The 16,625-nt window shown below is 38.6% G+C and overlaps 1 protein-coding gene across 2 annotated transcripts in view; it reads left to right on the top strand.

Annotated features, from left to right (window-relative positions):
* Positions 1 to 3,307: 3,307 nt before the first annotated feature.
* Positions 3,308 to 16,625, top strand: part of LOC139964843 (sodium-driven chloride bicarbonate exchanger-like) — a 33,984-nt gene continuing 20,666 nt past the window's right edge. For both annotated transcript variants that reach the window (XM_071966866.1, XM_071966864.1), the window contains exons 1-3: positions 3,308 to 3,559; positions 11,551 to 11,669; positions 16,423 to 16,584. In XM_071966866.1, the coding sequence (XP_071822967.1) occupies positions 11,573 to 11,669; positions 16,423 to 16,584 (259 nt within the window). In that variant the 5' untranslated portion in view covers positions 3,308 to 3,559; positions 11,551 to 11,572. The remainder of the gene's footprint in view (positions 3,560 to 11,550; positions 11,670 to 16,422; positions 16,585 to 16,625) is intronic.

Genomic DNA, 16,625 nt, shown 5'->3' with positions numbered 1-16,625 from the left:
CCAGGGAACCAGAATGAACACTCGGGAAGGGCCGTTTCCGGCCATCTGAGGGGTTTGTAAAACCAAAAATTTTCTTGTACGCTCCGCGCCAACCGATGGTGGCGCTCCGCTCAGATAGTCGCGCATATACAACTTTGCAAATCCTGGCTACGCCCCTGACTTTTAATGAATTTCTGTGGGTCAAACTCAAAGCTATTTCGAATGGAAAAAATTGATTATTAACAAGAAATAAAATCTAATTCGGAAGATTCCTACATTAGCAACTAGCATGATTTCGACTCATTTTGTCTCAAAAGAAAACTTGTTCCTTGTTTCCCAATTTGCACATTGGATATTGCAGTGCTAGTATGCATATTTTCCTGTCTTCCAATCGAATTTCTGCAAAGTGCCCTTTGATGTCGGTGCCCCCCCCCCCCAGATTAAAAGTGCTTCCGCCGCCCTTGTATATATATATATATATATATATATATTTATATATATATATATATATATATATATATATATATATATATATATATATATATATATATATATACTAATAACTACTTTTGCATTCCTGTAAATTTGAAAAGGATTAGAAAGTTGAAAATTATTCTGCGTGAGATTAATCTTTTACGTTGGACAAATATAATAAAATAACTGAATCAATTATCAATATTGATTTGAGTTTGGAAAGAGTCCTAGTTAATTCACTAATACAAACGGGAAAGTTACAGAGACATATCTGAATGGTTCGCTCTTGTGTGAACATATAAATTATTGCGAATATAACAAGAACGTATGAATACATTCTGCAGTTTCACGAGGTTAACTAAGCTAAGCTAAGCTTGAATATCTCAAGTGTTTTCGGAGAATGTTATCTATATAGTCTGCAAAGAAGACATAGGAACCTCATTTGGATGCTTGCGAAATTAATTAAGTAAACAGATGAAATAGTCAGTAAACTTTACAGTGTTAATTTTATGAACTTTCGTATACTGGCAGTAAAATATAAATCAATATAAATTCTCCCTTCTGACCTACCTAGCTATATTCCAACTTGGACAACATTTTGTGTAAACATATATACGTAAGTGTGTGGTTTAGTACATTTACAAAGGTAAAGCTCTCTCTCTCCCCCCCCCCCCTTTTTTAACGCAACGATTCGCCTGTTATTTGTAGGATTGGGGTTCAGCTAAGTAAACCCTACGACACCATACGAGACGAGAAGGATAAGGTCATCTCAGTTAGTGTCTGTGAGCAGACCCTACCGAGAATGTTAAAGCTTAAAGTCATGAGAGGTGTTTATGACGATATAGTTACAACAGAGTAAGTCAACAATATTGTCTGAAATGCGGAGTCCTTGATAAATATAATAAAATTGGAAAATGGGCAGACATAGTACTGATTCGTGTCTGGGTGTCTGGAAATAGAGTTGCAACATCTTGACTTCGTTGTGTCCGCTCAATGTCCCCAGTACGAGTACAGGTACATAGTCACGAGTACACTTAAATATCTTCTTTTTTTACGAGTACACATAACTACGAGTACGAAAAATAAAATAACTCGAGTAAGAGTATGACTATAAAACCAATCACATAACTGACGGATGGAAGTGATTGTTTCTTGAAAGAAAAACATCGGGAACAAGTCGTCAGTTTTAGATGTACGAAGTAAAGTTAAAATTGGCCAATTTTACAAATGAAACTTGTACATCTTCCAAAAATGGATTTACAAGTGTTTTTTTTTAACGTATTTACACAAAGTGAAGAGTGTAAACATTATACCGTTAATTGACTATTATAAACCATGCAACAATATGACCAAGAACAAAACAATACTTAATTGAAGGCATTGTTGTACTTTTTAAACGAAACTGCTGATGATTGTTTAATATAACTAAGAGCATAAAAGGTCTAACTATGTCGATGTAAAAAGCTTTTGTGATAATATATTTAAAGTACTTAACGCACATATGGCATGAAAATATTTATTAGAAAAGGTTGCAACCTTAAACGGAACCCCCCCCCCCTCCCCCAAAAAAAACAAAAAAAAAAACAACGATGCATTGAAGAAAACTCACTAAATGCAACTTTGTATAATCCTCTGTATATTATTCTATAATTGATAAATTTTGATTAGACAATTAAGTTGAAACCTTTCTAACGTTTTTAATGGACGGGTGCGAGAGAGGTAAATACTGGTTCAATGTGAATACTGGGTAATCCTCCACAGTTATGTTTCCAAACTGTTTTACAAACCATTTTAAGGATGAACGTGACGTCATCAGTAGAGCATAACTAGCGTACTGGTCATCAGCGTTCTCATTGCATTAGGACGGGGCTAACACACTGTGGATGACACAGCTACATGACTACGTTGTCCAAGCCCAATCAGTTCTGGCTTAATGGTACTTGTGAACTAGGCAGTATATACATATTGCACTCATTCAGTCCGGTCGAGTTCAAAAATCAACAAGATTTGAAATTATCGTAAATGACGTCATCAGAAAGTCAGACAATTTGGTTGTTAAGCGAACGAAGAATTCTTAACTTGGACATGAGAAAGAAATAGCCAACGTTAGCTTATCTTTTTGCAAATTTATTTTAATATTACAGAGGAAAGGTTACCAATTGCATCAAATACGAGGCTTTTCTTCTTATATCAAGATAATAACACCAAAATATCAATACTTTCAATACTTACTTTTTACTACTGCAATGTAACAATAATAGCCGTCCGTTGAAATATGATCATATAAATCGTACCATCGTTTAGATTTCAATGACTTTATTAAGGCACAACAGCTAGAAACTAGTTAAAATGCGCTAGTATATAAGTGTTATGGCCAATGTGTTATTTCCCTGTTGTTAAACAAATCATATAGGCCCTATATAATTTGCAGTTCATCCGAAAAGTATACATGAATCAAACTGTTCTAGAACCTCCTCTAGGCTCTTTATCTCCGTGTATTACTCTCATACATCTCATGTTTATATCCGTATGAATAGGCATAAAAAGGCACTGGCTCATTTATACTAAGGCCTATAACTTTACATTTTTGAACACTTAGCCCACACGGTGACAGAATAAGGTGTAGGCTGAAGTTCCGTTCCTTCCGTTCATAACTTCATAAGTATAACTTGAAGGAAGTTTTGTTAATTACCAGCCTTCTGTTTCCCGCACAGGTTATTTAAATCGGTACTACATAACAAAGTCACGACAGTTTGATTGGCTAGTCGTGACTCTGAGCACGCACCGAGCAGCTGAAGTGCATGGTCATAGCGCATAAACTGAACCGCATTGCATGTATGAATGTAGGCTATATATAGTCCTACGAGATATGGATTTTAGGGAGGCAACGCCAAAGTTTGACTCGCCCACTCGTGGTTAATATATCATTCCTTTCGTTGATTGGTGGTTTCTAATCTAACACTTATTCTCAAAGGAAGACATCATTACCAACATCTATTTTTAAGCCAGGGTAACTGTGGAAGTAAGTTCTTCTCGCGCATACTTGCTTTCTGGTAGGTTGGGTAAAGGCGAAGATCGTTTGGATGAATCTACGGCGGGACTTTTGGTGAGTAGCAATGATTTGATATCTTAAAAAACAAAAAACTAAGATCGCAACCAAAGTAACACCGAACAGGAGACCGTACTCTGGAACTTTAATTAGTTTGTTTTGTTATTATAGGTTACCTTTATCTACCTATTTGCTATCACAGTATGAATGGTTTCGACATTTTACTTCCCATTGCGATGTTTGTTTAAATCTCCCTATCTCTCTATCATTGTATTAACGTTTTGGACTTATGAAATATGAGTCAAAATGCAAATAAATGACTATATAAGCGACATGTAGTTAAATGCATTATTGGTCTCTTCCACCCTGGAAGTCCATTTATATCTACGTATATTTGACAGAACACATACATAGGTAACATTATGTTTATATTTTGTTTGACAATATTTGACGGAACACAATGAGAGAATTCTTGTGTGATAATAGCCGTTTGCCACACACGGAATGCATCTTTCAAGGAACGAAATCTGACGTAATCCCACTGGGTAGTACTATAACCTATTATGGTACTTGTCAAGGTACTAGGTTCTGCACTGGTCTCAAAAGTGGAAGATACATTTCTCTCCTCACGATCAAGATGATGTTAACTAGCTTATGTCGTGATTAAATATTAATAGGCGGAGTTTTTTATAACTTTTGAAAACATTTTCACTATAATGTTATCATAGTAATATCAAAATGGGATAGTGGAGGAAACTAGGGTCAAGGTGTCACTTATTGATTGTAAGGAACATCCCATCACCGTAACAAAACAATTGAAACGTACAATATAAACCTTTTTATCAACGAATTGTACTCCAGTGGTATACGTGTAGACAAAATTAATGTCGAACAGCTATGCGGTCACGTGACGTGGCGTTTGATTGTATGTGGTGGACGGGGAAGTGGATAGGGAAACACAACAAAATACGTGGAAAACTTCCAGCACAATATGCTATACAAAACCTGTACGTGCACCGAATTGACAATATTTTTGATGTAGCGGAGAATTGCAAGGACTGGATTTTTAAGTTTGTTTGTAAATCTTAACGATTTTGTAATAGCGTGCAACAATGTAGCGAGAGGATTGCTAGTACAATAGTTACCAGAAATTACTGTTATAATTGTAACACGAAAGCTGCGTTTTAGTTGGTCTGTGTAACAATTCACCTGTTCTGACCAACAATGTAGTAGTCACCATAGGCGTAGGAGCCCAGTTTGATGGGGGGGGGGGGGGGTAGTAGGTAGTATTTAGTAGTATAAGTAGTATATAGTAGTATATGGTAGTATTTAGTAGTATATTTAGTAGTATATAGGTAATATACGTTCCTTGATATGCGTCATTCACGTATCCGTTACTAACAGCTGTATACAATGAAGCAATCCATTTAATTATTTTATTACACACCCGTTAAATTGAAATGGTTAAGTTCCTGTTTCAAGTATCATTTATTTCCTATCATTAAGCCTGAGAGAGTCTTTACTGTAGTACGAAATCCATTCTTCTTTATGGTATCTCTTACCTTTTACGAGTGATAGTGTTAAAATACGTAAATCTACTAGCTGTATATGGGCTTGCGCACAACCCATTTTAAATACTAAAAATCGTTCGTATACGATCGAGAAAGTTGACGGAAGAAGTGTTGTGTGGGCGGATGGGCCTTTCGGTTGGGTTGGAATTCAGTTGGAGTTACTGTAGTCATGGAGTGGAACTGGGGGTGCATGGGTGGAAGCAAAGACCGGTGGAGGTGTATAGGCTTACTAGAAAGATTCTAACTTTGTCCTAGAAGTCAGATTAACTCGGGAATTCTATGACGTTCGCGAATTTGAGACAATTTCGTTCAAAAAGAAGGTTTCAATTAAAAATAGAAGCATCACTGAGTGTTGGTCGCTCGGGATCGTGATCGTTTCTGGGGATCGTGTTCGTCGTTTGGGGATCGTGTTCGTTGCTGGGATCGTGTTCGTTGCTAGGGATCGATTATGTTTAAGCTTGAAAATGTACCAACGATTATAAAGATAATTCCTCTCATGCATGGCAAACAATCAAGTATATTTTCTTGAGTTTCATTTTCATGTCTTCTCCAGTCTATTTCTTCTCGTGTTAAATACAGATAAGGTCTTGTCCTATGATGTTACCTCATTACGCATGTCATTAGAGGTGGGCCTGACACTTTTATAGTCTTAAATAGATTTCTAAATCAATAAAAAAAAATAATAAAAATAATCAGCAGTTAGTTTAACGACGCTTAAGCGACAACATATGTAGGAGAAGCCCGCAAAGGCTTATGGATTACAACTCACACGTCGGGTGGCTTCTAATTCAACATTTTAACTCAAATTTGGAATCCTTTACAATTTAGAAAATCATATCAGATGGGAAAACAGTAGATTGCTCTTGGATGTAAAACCCACCTTACTATGACCTGGCCGGGTATCGAACCCGGAACATCCCGATTGCCTCATTGCTCCAAATACCACCGCCTGTATTCACTCGGCCAAAGCACCAGTAATAAAAGGGATCTCATACAGTTCAAAGTCGAAAAGGGGCAAATATAATGGGTTGTTTCCATTTAATGTTGGATATAACCATTCAAGACGAAATTATTCTGCACGAAGAAAGGGTCGAGGGGTGTGTGAGGAGGAGGAGGAGGCGGGAAGGGGGAGGGGAGTCGAATGATAGTCGAAGTATTAACACAAATATTTGCCGGATATAGTTGGTGCACATGCGAGTGTATCGTGTATATTTCATTGAACGTGACAAGGATCATATATTGTACATATATGGACACGTAATCGCAAACAAAAATTCTGTTCTTGTGTTCAAGAAGGGTGAGTATGTTGATTATGAAATAAAAGTATTTCTCATTAGGCTAGTCATGGCACACCGATACACGGTTTTTACACGTGCACGAAACTACGGCGCAGTTAGATGTTTGCGTTTATGCTCTCTTCCTCAGAGAGATTGAATTAAATTTGACGACGTCTCTTGTAGAAGGCTAATGTGTAATCAAGTGTCTTAAATGTCATCAAATCTAAATACTTGTACTTTCAAATGTTATTACCTTGGAACAATTTATTACACTTGTGCCTTCAAGTGGCGTGCGCATGGGAGGAAGTAGTGGAATGCCCCAACTTTCCATTGTAAGCCGGGGAGATTGTTCACTGGAGATATTTTTTACATTCAGACAGCTTGCATCTAGAGCTAATTGTAGATCTAATGTATTGTCTAAATCAGCATCAAAATCCTCCATTTGACGATATTGTTTTTCTTGGGGTGGACCCGCAGACCGCCCTACATCAAGGTCGGCGTTAACGACCTATAAACGGCCACTCCCATCTTTATCGCCACTGGTTCTTCCGGCATACAGGTTTGGCCCCTACCTAACTCAGTCTGGGGATTTAATATCTCTCAAAACACACCTTTAAAGTCATGTGCACGCCACTGGTCCCTCCTACACCCTTGCTCACACCAACTGCAATATGCAACCATCTTATGGCATTCAGATGGACCTTTAAGAATGAGGAATGTGTCAACAAAATCTTTAATCAGACGAGGACGCTCTATGCAATCAGCGGAGACAGAAGATGTATGACAATATGGTCAGCAGTTACTGAACGTGATGCTGAATAATAATCCTAATTAAGAACATCCTGTGACCAGTGAACTATGTTACCAACAATTACTAATCAATGCTGGCGGAGCCTATATATCACCCATTCAAACCGTACCGGAGAGAAACGCATTCTTTAAATAGAAACTGCTTAAATTTGTTATAATTAAGGACACCTATTGCCCTTATTGTAACCTGCTGTGCTGCTTATACGATAAATTTTCACTGAGAATAACGTGAACTCTTGAACGTAAATATATTGTGCAGCACGATATATATGCATGGTTGTGAGTTGAGATTTGAAGTTGAAATCTATAATTGGCTATAAGAAGAGAATCAGTAATTATTTTCCTACCGTACCAGGGCAGTTGCACTCTACACATACCCTTATCATATGTGTCATGCTCCTTCACCCTTCACCCCTTCTCACCTTAATTGCTGACGAACAATATTCGTTTACAGGGATTCACAAGGTTTGTTATTACTACAAAGACTGGTACCATTCACGCCTCCCCCCCCCCCACATCAACTCTGGCTAGGTTATCAGTGCGGGTTCTTCTTCTACTTAGGCCATGTTTCAACTTACAAAGGTGAAAATGATTTTCCTTCGAATACGTTGTAAAGTTCCATGCTTCCATGCAGTGATTTTTGCTGTGCATTTTGCGTGGACACATATCCCTGGCAAATTCCTCTAAAGCTGACATATATCCGCGCAGTGGACAACCTCCTTCTGCAAACTTGGAAACGATCATAACAAATGTGAAGTACAGGTTAAACGTGATACCAGCCTATTTTGTTTGCTGTAGTAGTAGTAGTGGTTGTAATAAAAATGGAACAATGATTGTGGACAGGAAGTCAGCGTGTCTTTTTGCTTGAATAGCCGCTTGTAAACATATGAAGCAGTAAATGTGTAGGAATGTAAACACTCGACGATAACTTGAGAAATAAATACATAATAATAATGAACGAAATTTGATTGTGAAGTTTACCAAAAGGTTACAAGGTACATTGAAATGTTGTGTTCTATGATATTTGCAGACAAAACAGCAATGGATATAATTATCAGTCTCGAATCTCTTTAGAACAATTAGACTTCTGGTTTGTGCAAGTCATTTAAACTCAAGATAATTATTAGATTAATCATTAGATTTGATCAAATGAAAGGCGCAGACTAAGGATAAACGGACAGAAGTTAATAAAGCTCACGATTATAAATCTATTAGATATTACTATCTATTAAATTGAGTATAACAATCATTTTGCTGAAGTATTTAACTTGTTTTAATTTTATTACTTGATCTTTGGAATGAAAATAGACCGTAAACATGCTTTTCTTTAATACGGATTGTGTGAACATTTGAACACGGGTATATCATTCAATTACGGTTTTTTCTTTGGTTGTCAGCCCATGTGAAGTTCGTTTCGAATGCTCAGGCATCTACTGTCCTGCCACTGAAAGTCTAGCAATAATATGAAGTGCTAGTTATTCCAGAGAAATAATTTTGAATACCAAACCACGGTGAATCAAAGATGTGGAGTCAATATGGACGGTCGTTAAGAGTAAACGATCTCCTGGGAAACCAAGCCTACACGAACACAAACCCATCTCAAAAACAGTGTGGTTTATCTCTCTTGCCGTAAATATTTAGAGAATAAACATGTTATCAAAGTTTATTCTGCGATACGTTGAATTCGTACGAAGATATGTAACCAGTATTCATTATATATAATGTCAGATCAAGGAACAGTATAGGCCAGCTGTCGGGATTAGGCTGTCTTAAATTCAATTCAATAAACCTTCGATGTCTTCAAGTTAATGTTTGATTTGTATCTGAGGGTTTCACCAATACATCTTCAATTAAGGGAGCCATATTCCTTCTCTCTTATGACAAACGTTTTAGTTGTGACAGGCGTAAACACTTTTCTAATCAAATGACCGTATGATCAGTTCATCTTATCCTTACAATAAATTCGATGGAAACTCTCTTGTTATAAACTTTGCATAGACTGAAATGATGGGATATGTTGACTCTTGTTTTAATAATGGAACAAGTGGTTATAAAGCTACAAGTAAACTATTTGGTAATAAAACTTGACCTTGTTGTCGCTGTTGAAAGGTTGAAAGGTGATGGCGTGCTTTTTTTGTCTCGACTTTGCACCTCTCCCTTCCAAGAGTAAACGCTTTTGTGGATTCATGAAAGACAAGAAGGGGGAATAAATATTCAAAAAATAATTTCTCTGTCTGAATTCTTCTGTTTCTGATATAAAGTATTTTGGGTTTTGGGTTTTAAACTACAGTGACTTGTGAACTTTAATTTCAAGTAAATATATATATTAATTTGTCTTTGTCGTTTATTTCTATTTCATTTAACAGTGTCTGTTCAAAGTATTCCTTTCGAGATCCGGCTTTTGGAATTGCAAATGATTTCGAGTTGTTTAGCATCATGATTGATCTCTAGAGTATAAGACAAAATATGTCACCAAAACAGAAATAGTATTGTTCGATACAGATGGCAAATGCCTACAATGGAATCACGACCTTCCTTACCGGTTTCGAACCTCGGGACATTCAATCAGCGTCCATAGCCTAGTTGGTAAGGGTGTCCGCGTATATAGCGGGGTGCTCGGATTCAAATCCGGTGGAGACTGGCAGCAGGCGCGGCGGAACGGAAAAATTATTGGGGGGGCTAATGTGTGGAGACTATCTAAGCGGAGCGCCAGCATCGGTTGGCGCGGAGCGTACAAGAAAATTTTGGGTTTTTTCAAACCCCCAGATGGCCGGAAACGGCCCTTCCCGAGTGTTTTATGCTGCGAATACCTAGCCCTAACATATGGGTCTCAAGCCTGCAATTTCTCAGATTGCACGTAAAAGTCTGTAAAATCATTGTAATTTGTATATTCGATGGTGTTTTAAGAGAGTAGCTATTACTCGTAGTGTACTCGCAAAGACGTTTTTGAGTGTGGTAAGGGCAGTGGCGGGGCTAGGGGTATTGGTCAGGGGGGGCAAGAATGGTCTGTAGGGGCGCTTTCGACACTATCTAAGCGGAGCGCCACCACAGGTTGGCGCGGAGCGTACAGAAAATTTTTGAGTAAAGATACTCCCTAGATTGCAGGAAATGACCCTTTCCGGGCCTTGCTAATTTGCAGATAAACGGAGAATAAAAAGGTGTCGTCGCCATTTTGTCGGAAAATTACACCAACAGAATATGACAAATGTCAATAAGTATATGAGAGCGCAATAAAATAGTCAATAATCGCAAATAAGTAAAAAGTAGTGAAAAGCTGAAAAGGGCGCCAGCAGTCCATTTGAGTCCGTCAGGGGGGGGGGGGGCATCCGCCCCCTGACTGTATATATGGACGCTCCGCCACTAAGTAAGGGGATGTTGGAGAACTGGCTGAAATGAGGCAGTCATTGGCCTAAGACGAAGTTGTGTTACGCTTACCGGTACTCACACTCACTGCTTCCACTTTTCACGGGGCGTGAAGACGCGGTTGGGGTGACAATGTGGTCTATAGCCAGGGGACGGGCCGAGGGTCCCCCAGCAATTACTAAAATTATTACACCTATATAGTATACGTGTGCATCGGACAGATCGACAAGTATGCATTGAAAAATTGGCAGATGCACGTTTCGGACTCTTGGTAAATATTGGGGGGGCTTATCATGCATTTGCCCCCTCAACTTTTTCATTGGGGGGGCTGAGCCCCCCCAAGCCCCCCCGGTTCCGCCGCCACTGACTGGCAGTAGTTTTTCATCCTATTCATACATATTGATGTTAACAAATAAAATGAACATTCAAGATATCGTATTCAAATGTATAGTTAGCATATTGCAGTTAGAGGGCTGGACGTTTCGATCCCGCAGGGAGGTTTATTATTTCTAGAGTTTCGAAGTTTTATTAAAACTATCATCAAACTACGTCACATCCGATCATCTATTATCAAACTACGTCACATGTGATCCTATATCATCAAACTACGCCACATCCGATCCTCTATCATCAAACAACGTCACATCCGATCCTCTATCATCAAACTACGTCACATACGATCCTATATCATCAAACTGCGTCACATCCGATCCTCTATCATCAAACAACCTCACAAACGATTCTCTATCATCAAACTACGTCACATCCGATCCTCTATCATCAAAACAACGTTACCCCCGATCCTCTATCATCAAACTGCGTCACATCCGATCCTCTATCATCAAACAACGTCACAAACAATTCTCTATCATCAAACTACGTCATATCCGATCCTCTATCATACGTCATATCCGATCCTTTACATGACGTGATCTCTGTCAAACCAATCTATGTCGCATATTTAATTTGCGATATTGCACTATTCATAACAGCATTTTGATTGTATAACCATATTATATTTCCATAGAACTCGACACGACAAGATCAGTATGAACGGGGCAGGAGATGACGAATTGCCTGTGTTGGACTCACGTGCGCATGGTTACACTGTCCCTAATGGTGATCGTCTGGAAAGCGAGATTGCGTGTAAGTATATACACTACTCAGGATTGTGCAACCAAATATAGAAATTTGAGGCAAACGCATGAACAAAATATGAAACGGATTTTCAGTAGAAACCAAAATAAAAACAGAGAACAATGATTGTAGACAGGAAGTTGAATATCCGCTTGTATACATATGAAGCAGTAAATGTGTAGAAATGTAAACATTCAGCGATAACTTGATTAATAAATAGATAATAATAATGAACGAAATTTGATTGTGAAGTTTACCAAAGGTTACAAGGTACATCGAAATGTTGTTTTCTATCATATTTGCAGACAAAGCAGCAATGGATATAAGTATCAGGCTCGTATCTCTTAAGAACAATTAGACTTCTGGTTTGTGCAAGTCACTTAAACTCAAGATAATTATTGATTGATCAAATGATAGGCGTAGACTAAGGGTAAACGGACAGAAGTTAATAAAGCTCATGCTTATAAATCTAATAGATATGACTATCGATTAAATGGAGTACAGTTAGTCCGATGAATAAAGTGTTAAAGTTTATTACTTAATATGTTAATGGTAAAGGTACACCAAAGACCAAAGGGTGACAGTTGAACCATTTTTGGAATATTATTTTCGAATTATGTAGAGAATACTGAGAAATCAGCAATTCTCTCGTCTAGATCTGATTTTTCATGGATTTCGTCACACAGACACCCCTCATACTAGTATTAATCATATTAAAAAACATATTTGATAACTTCAACGTTCGACTATAACTCCGGTATTTCAAGTGAAGCTTGAGTTCTGAAGCTTATGAAATATATTGGTACAGGATTTTACCTTCAAACAACATCCGATAAATTTACCAACAAACTGCTTTTAAAAGCAAACTAAGTGGGCGGTATATAATTAAAAAGTTCCTATTTGACAGGTTTCGCGTTGTAATGGTCAAGATCTGGTTAATGATAAATTTGACTAAGCTAGACGGTGTCTCGACGAAACTATGTCACAAACTACACGCCGGGAGGGATAAAAACTCGAAACAGCTGATTAGCTTTGAAGTAATGAGTAGTTTCCTGAGCAATCAGTCACTGAAAATATAGTTTGGTTTGTTGAGATAACAAAAATAGATTGCCGTATCTTAGAATGTGAACACCTCATAGCTGCTTAGAAGTTACAAAATAGTCTCATAAAAGAAATAGATTCTCGACTAGGATCACGTGTGATTCTGTACTTGGGTTATATAATGGCGTTATGGCCTTATCAAGTAAAGTTAATAAGACAGGACCCTGAGTACGAATTAATACACTCCCAGTCTCACGGTAAACTTACGTTGGGACCGTGACCACATGAGTATGACTGGCACTATGAATCAGATTATTACGTCATCAGTAAAACGGGGTCGATTTTGCGGTTAGAATTCTTTTATTGAATGAGAGTTCTGAAGAATTATCACAAAGAAATGTAAATTGAGGGGGTGATACTACGATGTTGCCAGTGGCGTAGCTACGGGGGGGGGGCCTGGGGGGCCGAGGCCCCCCATGAAATCGGCTGGCCCCCCCCCCACTGGCCCCCCCACTGGGAATGGGGTAAAAAAAAACACTCATCAGTGCGATTCGCTAATATTTTTTGTTCAATAATTTGGGAAATAGAGTTACACAATTTTCTCGTCTGCATCTGGCAGAATAAGAATAATACAATATCTGTAGTAATCATGAGAATGGTCACACAGCATGGCATGGCAATGGTCGATGCGACGATTGCGACCATACACCACGAACCTTGTTGTGCTGCGTGATAGCGATATCTGCTGAAAATATGTTCAGTGCTTCCACCTAGCGCAACAATCTATCAAAAGATTGGCTCCGTTTGTTCTGAGCCGAGGTATCAGGTATTCATGGGCGGCGATCATGGGGGGGGGGGGGACGGGGGGACATGTCCCCCCAATATTTTAGGTGGGGGATATAGTATCTTATATCCCCCCAATATTTGGTGGCATAGTTTTTTTTTAAGCATATGTTTTGTATTTTTTTATGATATCGCTAGTAATTTCAAAATAGAAAATGCTTAGATGCAACTTACAAGGCCTGGGAAGTGCCATTTCCAGCGATCTGGGAGGCATTTTCGGCCAAAATTTTCTTTTGCGCTTCGCGCCAACTTATGGTGGCGCTACGCTTAGAAAGTCTGGGTACAAGCTTTGCCCCTCCCTTGGCAAATTCCTCGCAAAGCGCCTGTCTAAACGTGTCACAATTTGTTACTATATATGACCGAAAGTAGTTTTTACTTTTTTTCTCGAAATGAATAGCTAGACGGACCGCATCCGTAATGAAATTTGGTTTGCATCTTGTGTATGAGTGTAAGTACGTACAATCATACATAGGATCCACATCGATATGGGTTCACTGGGTTTCCATTTGGCCTGTTTCCTACAAGATTTCTAACCGCAGGTGCGTAGCCAAGGGAGGGGGGGGGGTGAAGGGGTGGAGACCGCCCTCCCCCTCGAGCATATATTTTTGGTATTTTCTATGATATCGAAGTTTTATAGTAGCCGTTATAAGAGGTTTTAATATTTGTACACCAATAATTTAACTGTGTCTGAAATTTCGAAAATCCCTTGACCAACATTCTTCATCATAGTATACTTCCCTCTACACTCGTACAATTTTGACCGGTCTGTTAGTGGTTGAGGGGGGTTTTCTATATTGGTTGTCCATAGATGAAATTTAGTGCAACATTATGGGTATGTTTTGAAGTGAATTTATTATTCAAATTCTGAACAAATAATGGGCTTAAAACCTTGAAAAGTGGGGCTGACGGGTATTGTGGGGCGTTACGTAGAATTACCTACAAATGCAATGAGGTCGAACATGATGTGTGACTGGTGACAATCTTGACAAAAGGTTATGAATGAAAAAAAAACTATTAGGAAAACTTGGTTCTCAGGCAAAAGTGTACATCTGGTTGGTCATTTTCAAGCCCGAGAAGTGCCATTTCCGGTCATCTGGGGGGCTATCAAAACCAGAAATTTTCTTGTACGCTGCGCGCCAACCAATGGTGGCGCTCCGCTTTGACAGTAATTCGCCTGCATCCAAGCAGATGTCCCCCCAACCCCAATATTTGAAACAGATCGCCGCCCCTGCAGGTATTCATATATTGCCTCGAGTCAAATGAATATATGTCATTGAATATTCCACAAAACAACTTTTTTATGGCCACGAAACTGTCGAAACAGGATTTTCCACTACTGGTAGAGATATAAAATATTGGGAATTCTGAAATTCCTGCAAATGATGCCAACTTCCCTCAAGTTAAAAGTCTGGTTGAGTTGGCAAGGCCAGTCAGCATGAAAGAGAAAAAACTTTTTTTGCATTTCTGTTACCAAAGTTGCACATCTTTTTGGTTGCTATTTTGCCTCACAGGTGCCATCTCCTGCGATCTGGGGGGTGCTGAAATCTCAAATTTTCTCTGTACGCTCCGCGCCAACCATGGTGGCGCTCCCCTTAGATAGTAACCTCCGGCCCCCCCACTAGAAAGAACAGGCCCCCATGGCCCCCCCTCTCAAAAAATCCTAGCTACGCCACTGGATGTTGCCTATAATATACAGTATAGTTCGTGTTTGTTAAGTACATTTATACATTGCAACGAACAACTTATCCGAGACACAAAGAACTGAGTGCAACATGTTTTTATTGCAACGAGCATAGAACATACTACATTCACCTCTACAGTGAAGAGTAGGGATGCAGTACATGGTCTCACGTCATCATCCGAGATGACATACAGTCTTAAAAGGACCGTGATTCGTTTTCCAGTTTTATCGTGGATATGAACTTACGAATGTACTCATCAAGCAGCTAAAGTAGAATAGTAAGACAGACCTATATGTATCCTCGTGTTAAATTCTCTTGATTCTTAAAGTGTCCCCCAAGTAGTTAAGACTGAGGTTTCTTACCCCATTCACTTACCCCATTCATTTAAGTTGTTAAAGACATTTTAAGTGGCTAAAAATTGCTAACGAGAGCGCAAGAAAAATCATAACATGCTACAACATCCGGGGCTTTCCCTCTAATTTGCCTTCGATCAGCAATATCTTGTTATGTTGTGTGATTACGCCATGACTTCAATGTTTACATTCCAAGAAACCGGACAAGGTAATGTAAATCCTGAGGGATTTGAGTTTTCTTTCCTTGTAACGTTTTGAGTTTGAATGTGACTGTTTTGATTTTGTGATGACGGTAAGCCTCGGTATATATATATACAGATACGATATTTTAGGAGCCTGGACATTGCATCTAATTAAAGCTGTCCTCTCTTAATCAAATATCCTGTTTACGGTATGAAATGTCATCAGGTGCTTGACAGGAGACCCCGGATGCGTTGTAATGATGTCATCACACACAGCAGTATAGCAATACTGTCAGCATATTTACTAAAAGTATTGTTTTGATATTGTATATATCACTGAAAACAGCTTAAAATAACATGTATCAATAACAACAAGACATCCACATTAGATTAAAGAAATAGCAACCATAAAACAAAATACATGCAACAAAATCACGACATAATGAACAACAACATCAACACATCAAGAGTTATATCCAATTGTTTTTATTTGACTTCCAATGTAAGAAATTTCACGGTCGTTTTTAATATCAAATATGGTAAGAAAGAAACTGTTTCTGTTTGGTACTAAATTTGTTTTCAGACAGACCTGATGTAAGAAATTATAATTATAACTATACTTATTTCAAACAATACATTTATCTTCATATTTCATGTATAGTGCACCGTCATGATTATACCAGCAACGGTGTAAGAAATCCTCACCATGCTGCTACCCAACCGGTGGAACAACCATCTCCCCATACTACACCCCCTCCTCCTACCGCACCGGTGAACTCCCCTCCGGTGTCCGCAGCAGACGAAATAACAAACAGAAGCTACAGTAAGTATATTAAGCCTGTTGCTTTCATCCAAACAGTTCTT

Source organism: Apostichopus japonicus, chromosome 23 (genome assembly GCF_037975245.1).
Source record: "Apostichopus japonicus isolate 1M-3 chromosome 23, ASM3797524v1, whole genome shotgun sequence".
Taxonomy (NCBI): Eukaryota; Metazoa; Echinodermata; class Holothuroidea; order Aspidochirotida; family Stichopodidae; genus Apostichopus; species Apostichopus japonicus.
Note: the sequence above shows the minus strand (reverse complement) of the source record. Positions and strands in the feature narration are given on the sequence as shown.